This window comes from Lynx canadensis, chromosome B2 (genome assembly GCF_007474595.2).
Source record: "Lynx canadensis isolate LIC74 chromosome B2, mLynCan4.pri.v2, whole genome shotgun sequence".
Lineage (NCBI taxonomy): Eukaryota > Metazoa > Chordata > Mammalia > Carnivora > Felidae > Lynx > Lynx canadensis.
Genome location: NC_044307.1, coordinates 149016904 through 149033299, shown reverse-complemented (window position 1 = coordinate 149033299; position 16396 = coordinate 149016904). Strand labels below are relative to the sequence as shown.

The 16396-nt window shown below is 48.0% G+C and overlaps 1 protein-coding gene across 1 annotated transcript in view; it reads left to right on the top strand.

Annotated features, from left to right (window-relative positions):
• PDE10A (phosphodiesterase 10A) overlaps positions 1-16396 on the top strand; it is a 298359-nt gene that overhangs the window by 174029 nt on the left and 107934 nt on the right. Inside the window, 1 exon segment of the mRNA XM_030316763.2 lies at positions 4979-5007. Coding sequence (XP_030172623.2) covers positions 4979-5007 — 29 coding nt within the window.

Sequence of the window (16396 nt, the reverse complement as noted above, 5' to 3'; positions counted from 1 at the left end):
GGACCACTTGGAACTCGCCGGATAATTTAGTTTTTTTATCACGTTTATGGACTCCCTCCGGCCTTTAGAATTAAGCTTCACGAGGACAGGGATTGCCGTCTCTTTCCTTTGTTCTGAGGTGTGTTGCAGGCACCTACAAGAGTACCAGGCACGTAATGGGGATACTCAATAATTGTAGTTTCAAGGTATGAAGATTTTGAGTTAAGAGGTAGCAAATCCTGCTTGGGGCTCTGGAAAGACCAGTCTTACTGGGGCGGAAGGGGGTCCTGTGTGTTGTGTATTCCAGTGGGAAAAAGAGAGCAGAACCAAACTGTGAGGACTTCAATCCTAAGCAAAGGAATTTGTTTATTTTTTGGTAGGAATGGAAGAGCTTTCTGAAGCCTTTATTTTAAGTAGCAGTGTATTAATTGAGTGGTATAAACGTAATATCCTAGGAACGTCTCGTTACATTTCCTTCATGCTTTTTTGAAGTGTTTTTAGTTTTAGCTTATAAAACTGGCTAAAGACATAGGGAAATTAACTCGCATGCGTGGGAGCCCCTAGGCTGAGCAAGCTTCATGGTCGGCTGGTTTCCATTTGCCTCCCCCATGACTTGGAGCCGGCTCCCGCCACCCGCTGGGGTGGGTCACTGTGCAGGTGGATGTCTCGAAGCCGTGAGATGTAAGGCCTTCCCTTCGGACCGCGCCAACTGAGACGTTTATTCAGCGTCTGGCAGCATTAGGTGCTTGGTAAATGCGTGGGGATGGAATCATTCAGAGTGCTTTGTTGTAAGAAGACAGCTGACTTTAGACAGCGCCACGGCTATTGCGGAATGCCAGAAGCACCCGGAGGAGGCTGAAGGGAGCCGTGCCAGCTTCCGAGCCACGAGGGGCTTCGGGGTGCCGACCTGCCTCCCCCCACCCCCACTGTGGTCGAACATCGAGAAAACATAACCCCTAATAGCCTACTGTTGACCAGAAGAAGCCTTACCAATCCTGGAAACAGTAGATTAACACGTATTTTGTAAGTTAATGGATGTACGGTGGTCTTACTACAGGGTAAACTAGAGAACAGAAAATATTATACGATCATAAGAGAAAATACATTTACAGAACTACGCTGTATTTATTAAAAAAAAACACCCATGTTATCAGTGGACCTGTTCAGTTCGAACCCATGTTCAGTGATCAACTGTATAGTGAAAAGATGGCTGGCCGTATTAATTTTCACAGGAACTAAGTATTTTCCATAACAGGAAGACAGATATGCTCCATCTAGGAGTATTAGAATGCCTGCAAAGCCCAGAAGGCAAAGCGATAGAGGCACAGGGAAGTCCTTCCAGAGAACACCAATTTCTGTCACTTCTGGTCATTGTGTCTCTTCTTCGGATGCATAATACCAATTTGTGACATCTTGGACTTCTGTCTTCTCCGGTAGAGTGAGCGCTGAAAGTAGAGAACTTACCCAAGGAAGATTTAGTAAAAGTGTATGTTATACTTCAAGGAAATGATCGATCAATTTAAAAAGTAGGGACTGGTCAAAATACCTTCTCTGGACGTAGAGTAATAAAGCCACAGGCTAACCACAGAGTAAAGAAGGACATGATAAGTAGCCACAGAACTTAAATCAGCCATCACATAGTAGAAGTTCCTTTACGTTCTAATTATGTGTGTGTTCATTCCTGAAATCCCACTTCATATCAAGGAAATAGCAAAAATGATCACAAAAATGAAAGTACGAATGTATGCAGAGTTTTAAAGATTTATAAAATAGTCAAAGTTAACTACTTCCCATGAAGGTAATCCCATGAATCAAATACTTCAAATTGTCCCTAAAGCAAAAACTAGTTGCTTTTTATAAATACATCCTGGTGGAGCGCCTTATGCACGCTCAAGTTTGAGAAGCACCAAGCAAAACTAAAGGAGAAAGCAAAGGGAACATTTATTTATAGAAATGAAATTCGGTTTTTTATTCCATGAGCTGTCTTCCTAAGACATTGAAAAGTTACTAAAATAATGTTGAGATTGAAGATACTTTCTTTTTTTTCTCCTGTTGTTAAAAAATAAGTGTCTCTTTAAACAGTTATAAACAATCCCGCTCTCAAATTAGGTTTTGTTTTCTTGTTTTATTTATCCTGCCAGAGTGTGAGCGCCTTGAGAACAGGGATCATGCCCGCCACATAACGATTCCATGGTACATATCTGTTGAATAAACAAATGTTGATCGAACCCCTACAGCTGCGTAAAAATCCGTATCTGCTCTTGTGAACATTCTTGTTACTAATTCGATGCTCGTGAATTATTCAGAATCTTGCATCCATGGGAGTTCCTTACTTTTCCATGATCCCCAACACCTTTCATTTTAAAACAAGCTTTCCTGCTGAACTCTGTGCTCCGTGGTGGCGACAGTTCAGTCCTCGGTGCGTGTTGGAAGGGCACCGAGACGTGGCAGTCGTGGGCTCTCAGGAGACAGTCTGAGCCCTGGGCTCTTCCCCTGCGATGGTGAGATGTTTTGCATGAGGAGGATGGGGTGATTTTCTGCTCCGTTACTTTGAAAATGTCTTTGTGGGGAAAGTTGTTTTTCAGAAGCGAATTGTGGCGGCAGGATGTTCTTTCAGTTCAGACTTGTAAGGTGGCCAAAGGAGTCGGCCAGCTTGCCCGAAGCAGTGTCCCAGGTGACTGCGGGTGTGGGCTTCCAACGGTGGTGCATGCCCCAAGCCCCTGGTCTCTGTCCTTGAGGCACCACTCTTCCATAGGGGAGACATTCTAAGAGCTCTCTTCCACGTGTGTGCATTTTCTTTGGGCAAGAGAGTTCAGCTACGTGAATATTCCGCATTTAGGAAAGAGGAAGCAGCTACCTTCTTCCAGCAGATTTCACTGTGCCCATTAATTTCTTCCGCTAAAATACCACGTTCCCTAAGTATAATAGATATGACATCCATTTAACAAAACTTGACTCCTGAGTCGGAGGGAGAGATAGGGGTACGTTTGTGAATCCGTGCGTATGGTGGGAACCTAGAAATCAGCTATGGGTAAAATTTTTTCTTTCAAATACTTTATATTGCCCCTAAAGCAAACACTAGTCGGTTTTTATAAATACATCCTGGTGGAGCGTCTTACGCACGCTCAAGTTTGAGAAGTGCCAAGTACAACTAAAGGAGAAACCAGAGGGAACATCTGAACCAGCCTTCAGATCTTAGTGATGACTGGAGAGGGGAAGGATCCACATGCCACAGTCGGGAAGGCCATTCGGTCCGGAGAGTAAACCTGTTTGTACAATGGCTGCTTTTCATTATGTGCTTCCTAATCCATTGGGACGTTTGACCACACTTAATAGAAGGTCTTAGATAAAAATTAAAAACGTAGAAGCCTTCCTCCCTTTCGAATCCGTTTAAGAAATTGGAGGTAATGATCAAATCGAATGGTCCCTCCCGTCTCCAGGGGGCTTCAGGAGAGGTAAGGGGTTGAGAGTCGAAGAGTAGGTAGACTACTGCTGTGATGGCATTTCCGCGTGGAGGGCACGTAAGTTTTTTTTCCTGTAACGTGCTTAGGGATGGATCTTCTCGGGGCAATCAGATGCAGTACTCAAATCGCTAGGGACAATTAGAAGGAGTATGTCGTCAACAAGTGTGTATTAATGGAATACTTGCAAAACTGAGGGCTGCGTGTTGCCCATCTGCTCCCCAGGGGTGCCACACTTGGTCATTTCCCAACGGCCCCAGGTGAAGTCGTTATGCAGCCAGCTTTGAAATCTGATTGCCTTTCCGTTCTGAAGCATCTGAGGGACAGGACGGACGTGGGTGCGCCTGCATGCACGTGGCTGTACGCGTGCGTGGGTGAGTTTCCTGTGCGCCTCCGCGTGTGCGCACCTGCTTGCGCGTGCGTGGCTGTACGCATGCGTGTGTGCGTTTCTGTGCGTGCGCGCGCGCCTGCGTGCGTGTGGAGTACGGTCGCCAGGGCAGGTACTGGATTCAGGGGCCGGTCTGGAGGCTGCCGGTTGCCGTGCGGTTTGGCACCGGAGTTGGTGTCTGTGGAAATAAGCAGCGAATTGGAGAAAGATGAGGAAAAAGCAACGACGGGACTCAGCCGTTTACTTCGTAAGGATGTCGAAAGAGGAAGTGCAAACCCCGTTTGAACTCGGGGGGCGCGGTTTTGCCAGCGTCGGGATAAGTCCGGCGGTGCTTTCGAGTAACGGAGCACACGAGCTCTGGGGCGTGTTCGGTGTGCGCTAATGTTGCTACTTAGACACGATCTGGTTGGTGAGGACACGAGTCGGCAGTAGCACTGAATTCCGGGTGGCCTCCCAGGGACGGCTCCGGTCCAGTCCCTCTCGGCGAGGGCCACATGCGTGTGCTGTGGGTCGGAACCAGTGACCTCGAGCAGCGTCTTGGCCACTTTGTTCCTTGTACCCTGTTGCCACGTAGGCATGTCGGGTCACGTGGCCAGCCACCCCCCCGGGGGAGAGCCGTCCCGAGCGTCTCACCTAGACCAGGCGCCACCCATCCACCAGGCTCGCTTTGCGGTAACACTGGCCGAACAGGCTGGCCCAGGCAGGCCCCCAGCGCCCCCGGGACCCACGGGTGCAGAGCGGCATCGTGGACCGGGGTCTTCGAGCCTCCACCAGGGTGCCGTGCGGGGACGCGTCTTCTTCCAGCAGGGAAGGAATGCTGTAAGTACCCGGCAGCACAGACGTTAAGGGTCACTTGCGATGTCCGTGCGGTTGTGGCATCTAGAAGGTTGTTTGCAGACGCTGCGGGTTTCAGAGCCTCTAACAAGGCCGTCTCGAAGATGACCCGTGGTATTTCATTTCACCTCAGCTTCGCACGTACTCTACTCTATCATGTGTAACCTTTACTTGACGGACGGTTGAGGCCAATTCTTAGATTTTGTAAAGAAGCATAGCCAGACGGCCTTCTAGTTTATTGAGCGTGAATGACATTGTCTGCATTTCAGAAGCTACTCAGAGTCTCTAATTGTGTTTTCCCTTCCTTTTCCCCCAGATGAATCGGCTCCTAAGGAAGTCAGCAGGGTAAGTAACGTGAATACAATTCCTGCTCCCACCGTGTGGGAAATGAATACTCTCTTTCGTGTCTGCAGTGCTCTCACATGTTCAAGCACTAGAAACAGAACGACGAGCACTGCCTGTCCTCTCCGGAGCATTGCTCATGAGTGGTTGGAAACTGGAGGCCCCAAACCATGCACGGCCAACAGCTGCGTCTCGTCTGGCCTGCACATGCTCATGGGGTTTTCTGAATGAGTTGCCAGCATGAGGCACCGAGGAGACTGCGTGGAAAGACTGGATTTCTGGCTTCTCTTGAGAAACCGTAAGAGAAGACGACATCGACCGGCACAGCGTTTTCCCAGCCCAGGCTCCCCTCCCCACGCTCCCCCCGCAAGGTGCCCGTTACCTGCCCATCCCCTGCCTTTGAGTTCATGCACCTTCTCTCTGGGACAACAGGAGGTGGCCACTTGTGTGTTCAAGACGTGACCTTCCTCCGTACTTTTAGGAAACATTAAATGCGCCGTTTTCACGTCCAAGAGAAATGACTTAGGGGGAACTTTAAGAGACCTAGCAAACTTAAGAGTTGATGGGGCACGAGTACCAAAAGCCCTGAGCATGCTGTCCTTGGACTGCAGAGTCATAACGAATTACGTAGAAACACATTTTAATTATACTGTATCCATAAAGATCTTAATCGTGGATTCAGTAGCGGAAATACTCAGTTTGAATTGCGTTGGACGCGACTTTAGGTGAGACATCGCTATTATAAAATACAAGCTGAAGTGCTCTTCGTAGGCTCACCTGCACAGGTATCTTCCTTTACTTTAGAAAATCTGAAGAAAGGAAGTTCAAAAATGACCAGGCCATCCCTGCAGGCTGGGCACCATCCCCTCCGTCCACAGCAACCTCTACGGGTTGGATCGGAGACCGCCACAGGTTAACAGAGCTCGCAAGTGGGAAGTTCCCCAGTCTGGGTGCTCCAGGGTGTAGCAGGGGCCGGAAGGGTCAGCCTGGAGCTTCTGTATCCCCTGGGAGGAGCGGCAAAGGCTAAAACGTGATGCTTGAAGACAAAGAGGGCGGCTGAGAAGCGAGCGCGGGCCGGGTCGTAAGCTGCTGGAGTGCCACTGTCTTGTCACATGTCTGAAGCAGCTCTGTGCACTTTGTGAGTGAATCAGGGCAGTCGGGAAGGAAGCTCCAGTTGGCTCACCAGTCGTCCTTCTTGGTTTTTGACTTAAACTATAAGGAATGCCTACCCTCAGTTTAGCGTTACAATTCTGAAGAAATTTTAGATTTTGGTGTTGTTTTGAGGGAGGTGGGGAAAGGAATAGGGTTGTTGTAGCCCATCTGTGTGTTTTCCCGACATTCTATTGTGCTGACAACGGTTAGAATTGTATTTCTGTCCTCGGCTTATGTCAGGAGTGTAACTCTGTTCCCTTGTTCTCCAGAACCCTCTTCCTTTGCCTCCAGTGTCCCCAGATACAGAGATTTCCTACCGCGGTGCTATAACCGATTTCGCGACCGCATCCCACTCCTTAAATATAAACTAGGTTATATTTGGGTAGAACAGTTGTATAGGCGAAGAGTGGCCTTTTTTTTTTTTTTTTTTTTTTTTTACTGAATACGTTTCTGTGTATTTTAGTTACACAAAATATCGCTGCAGGACATCTCGGATTCAGATAATGGACCGTGTCATGGCATCCTCAGTGCGCCTCTTTCTGGGCAAAAGCATCTTTGAGTAGAGGGATTGTGTCCTCTCTTTTCTGGTGAAACATACTTTTAAAACAGTTTCTCAAAATGCTTCCTTAGAGTCTGGCTGACGCTCTCTAGACAAAGGGTACATTATCAGTACGTTTTTTTTTGTTTTTTTTTTGTTTTTTTTTTGTTTCAACGTTTTATTTATTTTTGGGACAGAGAGAGACAGAGCATGAATGGGGGAGGGGCAGAGAGAGAGGGAGACACAGAATCGGAAACAGGCTCCAGGCTCCAAGCCATCAGCCCAGAGCCTGACGCGGGGCTCGAACTCACGGAGTGCGAGATCGTGACCTGGCTGAAGTCGGACACCCAACCGACTGCGCCACCCAGGCGCCCCTATCAGTACGTTTTTAGAAGGCAGCAGCTGTGACTTGACATTACAGACCCATTGTGGCAGGACGCCGAGACCGTGAGGTGGGACAGGTAACTCCTTGGAAACAGTGCATCGGTAATACGGTTTTAAGGGAGAATTCCCTTTGGTAAAGAAACTTGTAGACAGAGTGTGGTCGGTGGGAGTTATTTGAGAAGTTGACAGTTGAGCAGAGACCGGAGGGAATAAGAAAACCGTCCAGAAGGAGGAGACGAAGGGCAGAAGGGCAGCGAGGGCTGGGGCCGGAGTAGAAGGGGGGGGTTCAGGCCTGGGAACTCACTGCACAGGCTGTGGGTGGAATTCTGAGAACGATTGGAAACCACTGGGTCACGGTCTAACTTTAAAAACAAATTTGTTAATGTTTATTTTTGAGAGAGAGAGAGAGCACGCACACGAGCAGGAGAGGGGCAGCGAGAGAGAGGGAGACGCAGAATCCAAAGCAGGCTCCAGGCTCTGAGCTGTCCTCACAGAGCCCTACAAGGGGCTCGAACTCACGGTCCACAAGATCATGACCTAAGCCAAAGTTGGGTGCCTAACCGACTGAGCCACCCAGGTGTCTCTGGGTCACAGTCTAACTTAAACATTAGGCGAGTCCCCGTAGCTGCTGGGCTGAGAGTATACACAGTGGGGAGAGCGTGGGCACAGAAGGCCTGAGGGTAGTTTAGGGGGTGCAGGCAGGGGGTGGTGATGGCTGGCATGCGGGCTTTAACCGTGGGGTTGTGAGCATTCGTCAGGTGTACTAGGAAGCAAGAGCTCACAGGCTTTGCTCACCGGCTTATCTGTGGTAAGAAGACAGGGCTCAGGAACGACTCCTGGCTCATTTGGTGTCAGCACCTGCTAGAAACAAGTTTCTTTACAAGTAACTCGGGGCGGGGGGACAGCAGGACGAGTGTCGGGGAGTGAGGCTGGTGAGACTGGACTTCTCAGACAGACATCACAGAGATGGTTAGAAAGAAGGTGCTTCTGTTGAGCCGGGAGGAAAGGTCATGGCTAGAGACGTAGAGGTTCCTGGGGGACAGTGTCTCATGGACAGTGCCAGGGGACAAAACGACATCACCGAGGCAGTTTGTCTTGGAGAAAAAGGGTCTGAGCACTAAACTCTGGACACTCCGGTTGTTTCGTGGAGGAGACATGGAAAGTTTCGCAAAGGAGATTGAGAAGGAAAAGTCAGTAAAGTGAAGAGAACCAAGAAACTTCTTTGTCACAGGGCGCCTGGGGGCTCAGTCGGTTGAGTGTCCGACTTCGGCTCAGGTCATGATCTCGCGGTCCGTGAGTTCGAGCCCCGCGTCGGGCTCTGTGCGGACAGCTCGGAGTCTGGAGCCTGCTTCGGATTCTGTGTTTCCCTCTCTCTCTCTCTGCTCCTCCCTACTCACGCTCTTGCGTCTCAAAAATAAATAAACACTAAGAAAGAAATTAAAAAGGAAAAAAAGAAAAGTTCTTTGTCACAGATTAAAAATAAATAAATTTAACTCTAAGGCTGTACATTTATTTAAGCTGCATTTTATCTGGTTTTGAACCATCCCAGCATTTTGAGGAAAGTCTTACCTCTGCTACCTAACATTCTCTATTTCTCTGTTTTGAAGCTACAAATTTGAGTCATTTTTCCAAGGTGTTTTCCCACGCCCCCTTTTCAGTTTATTGAATAAAGGGGGCAGTGCCACGCGTGGAGATTTCACCCATAAGAAGGATGGGAGATGCTGTGTCAGACGCCTTTGCTAAAGTCAGCATAATCCTGAGCAGTCGGCTGTACTCTTCTGGTCACTCACTCGCCACGTAGAGACTGATCCCCATTCCTCTGGGCCCATCAAGGAGGAAACTAGGCGGAACTTCTCCCATCGCAGTGTTTCCATCAGTGTGGGGAGGAGTCGGTAAACACAAGTGCCGAACGCGTGCACTGGGTCCCATGGTAATGGGTGTGGTAGAGACAGAACCAGGGTGCGAGGTGTCGGGCTGCATGCGGGCACGTGCAGCCAGGCGTGGCTCACTTGGGCGGTGACTGAGGACGTACAGAAGAGACATGAGGCCGTGAACCTTGCCGGGGGCTGGGGGGTGCGGGGGGGGGGGCAGGTACAGCCTTCCAGGCAGTGGCACAGCAGGTGCAGAGGCCTGAGACGGGAGGCTGCCTGCAGCGTGCAGGGCAGGGAGGCCATCAGGAGGAGGAGGCTAGGGCCAAGTGCAGGAAAGCCCAGGTCACAGAGGCTGAGCAGGCCAACATCTGGAGGGATGTGCTGTCAGCCACATCTGTCACTCGTTTGCATCTAATCAGCACGATCAATCTTTTCTTGTGTTATTACTGTTGGTGCTATGTTGACGTGGTTCCAGCTTGTAAGTCAAAACAATCATGACCAGGAAAGGGAGAGAAAATACCAGGATAAGAAGTGTATTTGGATGCAGAGTTGCTAGGACATAACCAGATTCTAGCTGGGTCTAGAATTCTTGGATATCATCTCTGTCTCTCAAAATGCTGTAGATATGTTCCGTTACGTCTTGATTTTTTTTTTCCCTTGTAAATGTTGCTGTTTTCTGAATATTTAGCAAACTGTCATTTGCTGTTAGAATTCATTATTTGTCCCAGGTCGTATGTAAATGTTTTAGCTTTTGTTAATTGAGCCTGGCACGCGATGAGCTTTCTGAATCCATTTTACAAGTCCTGCTTTCGTTCAGTGTGTTTTGTGTGTGTCTTTCTTGGCCCATTGGGGCTGTCCTCTTTATTTTGTTCTCTTCCAGATCACCAGATATCCGGTCTTTCTCTTCTCCCGTTCTCCTAACGTATCTTAGAAGAACCACTCGGATTTTCTCTCCGCATCATCGACATGGACTTTGGCAGCATAATTCTGTACTGGTGCTGATTCTGCTTAAACGTACAATGGCTCTTTTTAATTAAAGTTCCTTCTGTATTTTGGTTCTTTCTCTTCAGTGTGCCTTTTGACATCATCGATAAATTCTTACTAACTCGTTAATTTTTTGAAAGCAGCTGCTTTCCCAAACTTCATCTTGCACCGATTCTCCCTCTCACGACACCCACAGTCAGCTTTGTCCTGGGCGTCCTGTAATACCGACCGACACCTTGCGTATATTTTGGTGGTTTTCCTTTTCTCTGATATTGTTATTTATGTTAAGAGGCTACGTTGTCGGCTTCTATTTTTTATGTTTGTTTATCCTCGAATGATGCTAGGTTTGGCGTTCAGAGGTAGAAGTTCCTCGTCTCTGCATACCGGAGTGTGAGTGTTGTCCGAGTTCTCCTTTCGGATACTGTGATGGAATCCCAGCGAGTGACGTTCAACGACACCACATCGTGGGGGGTGACCCAGGAGAACAGTGATCGAACAGGTTGTGGACATCCCCACAGGAGAAGCTTATCTGTCACTTGTCTGTAGGTTAAGGGAAACAAACCGCTTGTACTGGAATCAAGATTTCTTTGTAGTGTTGTCGTTTTCACCTGGCCTGGGAAACAGTACGGCTACATCCGGTCTGTTGAGTGATTTGTAAAACTGAAGGAACGCTCAATTCCGTTAGTGAATCCTGGTTCCCTTGGATTTCTGCTCAGTGTATTTCTAAACACGGGGCCCTGCAGCGTGAAATTGGTGGCACGTGGCCACCAACGGTGGCAGTTGCCCCGTTTCTCTGTTTTTATCTTTAGTTCTTGACCAAGTGAGAGGGGAGAGATTGTAATGGAATCGCAACTTGTGACTCATCGCTTTTCCTGAGATAGTCAGTGTCTTGCTCGTGTTTGTAAAATATCGGTTACTGTATTTATTAAGAATTTCTGCGTGACGTGCCTCATACCCACAATCATACGTTCTGCAGCTTAATTTTGCATCGTGTGATAATCCGCTTCAGTCTAGGAAGCGGTATGACCGGGAGGGAGGAAAGGTTTCCAGTCCGGGCAAAAAGGTAAACGGTTTTTCCTCTCAGAGGAGTTTAAGAGGAGAAAGGGTTTGCTGATGACGGACAGTGAGTTCCAGGGCTCAGCGGAAGGGTTCTTGTCAGCCGGGAGGGAGGAGGGAGGTGGGTCGGGTCGGTAGGTGTGTGCAGTAGGACCGGCATCCAGGTGATGGTGGGTCCGAGCTTTCTTAGATGTGATGGGATCTCTAGAAAACAGTAGCCTGCAAACATTTGCAGACTTCTCTCTCCTCCCTCCCTCCCTCCCCCTCCCTCTCTCCTTCTCTCTCCACCCTTGCTTTGGTTTGGTTTTGTTTTTTTGTTTGTTCATTTCACTGTCAGAGATTTATTTCAACCTTCTCTTTATAGAATCTAGTTTTATTGGATTGAAGTCCTACTGCTTTGTGATAGTCAAAAGTCGAAGTGGTAAAGAGGTACGTCTGAATACCGACAGATGCTAACAGCGGTGTGGGGACCTCACCCAGCCTAACAGGAAGTTGGGTAACTCAAGACAGATTATTTACTTCTAAATGCGTTCACTCCTAACTCAGTTGTAAGAGCAGTGCTCAGTTTCTCGCGGAAGGCAAAGAGTTTATATAAAATTGAGCATTTGTCTTGAGGCAAGTGTTGGTAATTTCACACAAGGAGTTTTCTCCCTGCTCTTCGGTTCTTTTGTTTTCATTTGTACTATCTGTGTGCTTCCTTCTTTACAACTTAAAATTGCTTTTGCTCGACATTTTGCATCAAGAGTGTTGAACCCTGAGGGGTTGGAGGGTAGTATTTCCTTAATCGACCGCTCTCGAGATGCTGCATAAAATCCAGGACGGATGATTGAGACGCATCTTCTCTCAAAAAGTAAGCGTGAAGAAGGTTCGGATAACCGCCTACATCGTGTGACTGGAAGTAAAAGCTTGACCAGCAGCCAACTTGATGTCGTCATACCTGTGCTCCTTGACTAACCAGTCACTGAGTGAGAATTCGGGATTTCCAGAGTTATTGTCCGAATCCGTTTCAGGGCGAGCATGCCACACCGTGTGACATGAATGAATGCCCTGGAAATTAAAAGCCTGTGAGCCTTGTGAAATCGTTAAAGGACTGACCAGATCATTATGATATAGGTGTGGAATTTTCCTGTGAGTGGAATTTTCTGAGGGCACATTGCAGCGGTGTTAGGAAAAGCACTGTGGATACTCGGCTGTGAATGTCTCCATTTCCTCTTGGCTGTGTCGTTTGTTTCCATTAAGTATGAGCTGCTTTTGCTAAGTGCGGGTGCTCTTTGCCTTCTTTTGGTAAGCTTGATGAGACTTCTTTTGTGTGGCAGGTGTTCAGGATTTTTCCTCCCCTCTGAATCATGAACGCTAACCTCGTCTCCATCATTCTCAAATTATAGCTGACTCTATATTTATGAGAAGACTCAGGCTATTTGATATAAGCCCTTTTGTTTGTTGGTTTGTGTGTCACAGTGTCTCTTATTTCTGCATTTGAGGTCGAGTATCATGCACTAACTTTCTTTGCAAAGGCTCTTCTAACAGCTGTGCTTTGGATCCTGTGCCCATCCATCCACCTTACCCAGTGCTGCTTCAGTCTACTGAAATCACTTACACTTGCATTTTTGAAAAACCAGAACTACACCTCTGAAATAAAATTAAGATCACCTTAATGCCGTCAGCGATGGCTGTTAACGAAGATTTCCTTCTGGTCTTTTCTTCACGGGCACATATTTATGCAGTAGTAGTTACAGGGCACATACAGTTGTGATTTTTGGTGTTTTTAGTTTGCATTATGCTGTAAGTAGGTCCTTATGTTACGCAGTCTATTATATTTAGTGACTGAAATGATCCCCTTGAATTTCTCTGTGGTATTAGTTTTTCACAGTTGGATCCTTGGATCTTTAGATTGTTTCTAATTTTCCGTAGACTTACTATCTTTACGTGTATGGCAATTTTATTTTATTTACTTATTCATTTTGAGAGAGAGAGGAGAGCACATGTGAGAGCGAGGGAGAGAGAGAGTCCCACGAGGGGAAGAGAGAGAGGGAAAGAAAGTGTGGAGCCCAAAGCGGGGCTTGAGGTTACTCAAAGCAGGGCTTGAGCCTGATGGGGGACTCGAACTCATGAACTGTGAGATCCTGACCTGAGCTGAAGTTGGATGCTTAACTGACTGAGCCACCCAGACGCCCTGGAAATTTTATTCTTATGAAATACTTCCAAAGGAAAAATGCCAGGATCTGAGGCTAATAGGTTAATGGACATATTTATGGCATTTAATACTTAATAGACATTTATCAACTTTTCCAGTTTGTGCTTTCATTTTAGCCAAATTAACAGTTATACATCTTCTTGTGTATAAATGGCAGTGACATTGTTTTAATATTTTTACTTAGAGCAAATAAGCATCTTTCCATAGTTAAATAGCTGGTCTTCTTTTTGTGTGAACTGCGTCTCTGTGCCTTTTGTTGTGATACATTGAAAAGAGCTTGTCTGATCCTAGTGTAAATGTAAATCACACTTAGGTTTGAATTCCTAGATTTGAATCGCTACTTTGGCCACTGTTTATCTGGGTGATCTTTTAAAAAAATAGTATTTCAAAGCCTCAAATGTAAACCGGGGATAAAGTCAACCAAATTTAAGGGATGCAGCCAAAATAGGATGAAAATTTGTATTCCTATGTTCATTTATTAGAACACCAAAAATAAACTTTTAAAAAGCAGAAGAGGGGGAAATTAATAAGAGAAGAAATCATTGGTCCTTGATTTAAAATATAGAAGTGATTAATAATGCAAAACATATTTTCTTAATCAGCAAAATAGACTATTTGGCTATGTATTCAAGAAATATAATCCTTAATTCAGGAATCAGAAAGGGAGTATTAACTATAAACAAGGAGACCATTCATAATTTAAGAGCGAATACTATATATGCATACATTGGAAAATTTGGATGTCATGGTCAGTTTGAGGAAATTGTTAAGTCATCAAACTGAAGAAGCGTTTAGGAACCTAAATATACTATTAGCTGATGAAAAATCTGAAAAGTTAGTAAAAACCACCTAAAATGGCCTGATGTCCGAAAGTTTTACTGGATAGTTCCACCAAACATTAAAGGGAAGAAAACTCCTACATGATATAAGGTATGTATTTCAAACGTTATGGTAGGAACTCGTTCAAGGAGGAAAGTTTATTCCTGACACAAAAGTTAGAGCATGATACAAAACAGAAAAGCTATCGGCCGCTTTTACTAGTGCAGACCTAAGGGTAGAAATGCAAAGTAAGTTTATTCAGCAGCACTTTAGAAGAATAATTTTTCATTGCCAAGGGTGATGGTGAGGAGGTTGGCGCAGTGATCCTGCAAGAGAGGAGGAGGGTTTGGAGCAGGGTAGCGATGAGGGGGGTGGGGAGCGGCGCCTGGGGTGGTCGGTGCAGTTCTAGATGCATCTGGAAGGTAGAGCTGGCTGCCCCGGATGCGTGGTGTAGAACAGGAGGGGAAACGCTGGCCCGGGGGTCTGTCCGACCCTGGGAGGTGGGTTGCCATACATGGGGCAGGGGTGGGGGGGTGGGTAGTGGTGTGTGTGCAGGAAGTCGAGGGGTGGGGGAGGTCATCAGGTGCCCAGGGTTGGCGTGCCGCTTGAGAGAGCTGAGAGGGTTCTGGACGGGGCAGGTGAGGAGGTGGCCGGGCGTAATACGAGTGAGTGGGACCTGCCGGCCCGGGGACGGGGTGTGACGGTGTGGGGCTGGAGGGGATGGCCGAGGGCGCCAGCGTGGCCCGAGTAGAGAAGGGGACGCGCCGAGCAGCCCGGCGACAGGACGTTCACACGGGTGGCACAGGAGGTAGCGGAGCGGCGTCCGCGTGGGCGTGCGGCAGGGGTGCGGGCGTTCACGGTGCGCACCGAGCAGCAGGCTGACGTCACGCAGCCTGCTCCCGGGGGTCGCGTGTGACCTTGGGGTCTGGACACGTGGAGGTCCCTGGTGACGTCACAGCATCTCATTGGAGCGGCGGGAGCCCGCGCGAGAGAGGACAGAAGTCTTAGGCGGGGGTGCGTGGGGCTTCGCCTCCGAAGGAGGGGGGATCGTGGGCGCCAGCTGCGCGGGAGGGGAGGGGACCCCGGCTTTGCTGCCTGCGAGATGGGCGCGCGTGTCACTTTCTCAGTCCCGCCCGTGCGACTGGAGCCCCGGTGCCTGGACGTGTCTACACCCGAGTCCAGCGAACAGCGCCAGCACGCAGTGTCTCGTCCTGTGAGGGGGTCCTTAGGGTCCACGCCCTGGGAGCACCGCACGCTACACAGAACAGCGTCGCTCACTTGGCTGGCTCACATCCCGAGGCCTGGTTTCTGTCGTGCAAGTGTTTTACTTCTGTCGTAGGTGCTGTCGTTGCCTTTTTTTAAGTGTTTATTTGTTCGTTTATATCGAGAGGGAGAGAGAATCCCACGCGGGCTCTGAGCTGGCAGCACAGCCCCCTCGGGGCTCGGTCTCAGGAGCCGTGAGATCGTGATCTGAGCGTCACCGTCTGACCCCCCAGCCCCCCAAACTGATGTTCGCTTATCTGTTTTCCCCAGCGAGGATTTAAATTTCACGGGAGTTGGGGCGTTATCTGAATACGTGGTTGAAAAAGATCTGATCACCTGCGATGTTCAGAAAGGTATCTGTTGAGTTAAGCACTTAGACAGGTTTGCTTAAGTTTATCATTCAGCTGCTCTGATAACTTAAACCTTTCGTACTAGCCTTCTTACACCTTCCAGAAATGCTTGCCCTCAGTGTCCCTCAGTGATTTAAAACTGTTGTATCTCACGGGCTCCCTTTCCTAAATTATTGTTAAGAAAGGCCCTTTCCTCTCATGGATCTTTTTTCGCCCTAAATTAAATTAGTTCATATTCTAGACAACCCTTTGAAAACTTACAATAATGTCCTTTAGGATTGTTAAGTTTCCATTATTTCTCTTCCCTTACATTGAGCCGACATGGTTTTCGGGATCCCAGCCTGCTTGTTTCTACCACTTTAACGGGAACTCACGGCGTAAGGTCTTTCCTGCTCAGTCCCGACCCTGTACTCTGCTCTTTGCTCTCCTGTGGTCTCCAGGGTCTCTGTAAGATGCTGTCTGTGTACTTGCTTCTCCTGCGCCATGGGGACCCGCCTTGCTGTGGAACACCCCGAAACACCTCTGTGGCTTTTCCTCTGTGCTCATGACAGAGCAGGACGAGTAAAGGCAGCTGCTTTCGCTCTTGCTTTTTCCGCATAGTATTAGGATAAGCTCAGGATGAGTGTACTAATCCCTTGGTTGCTATTTAGGATTCGAAAACTTTTTTTAAGTGTATTTATTTCGACAGGGATGGCGCAAGTAGGGGAGGGGCAGAGAGAGAGGGAGAGACAGAATCCCAAGCAGGCTTCTCGCTGTCAGTGGAGAGCCTGACGCGGGGCTC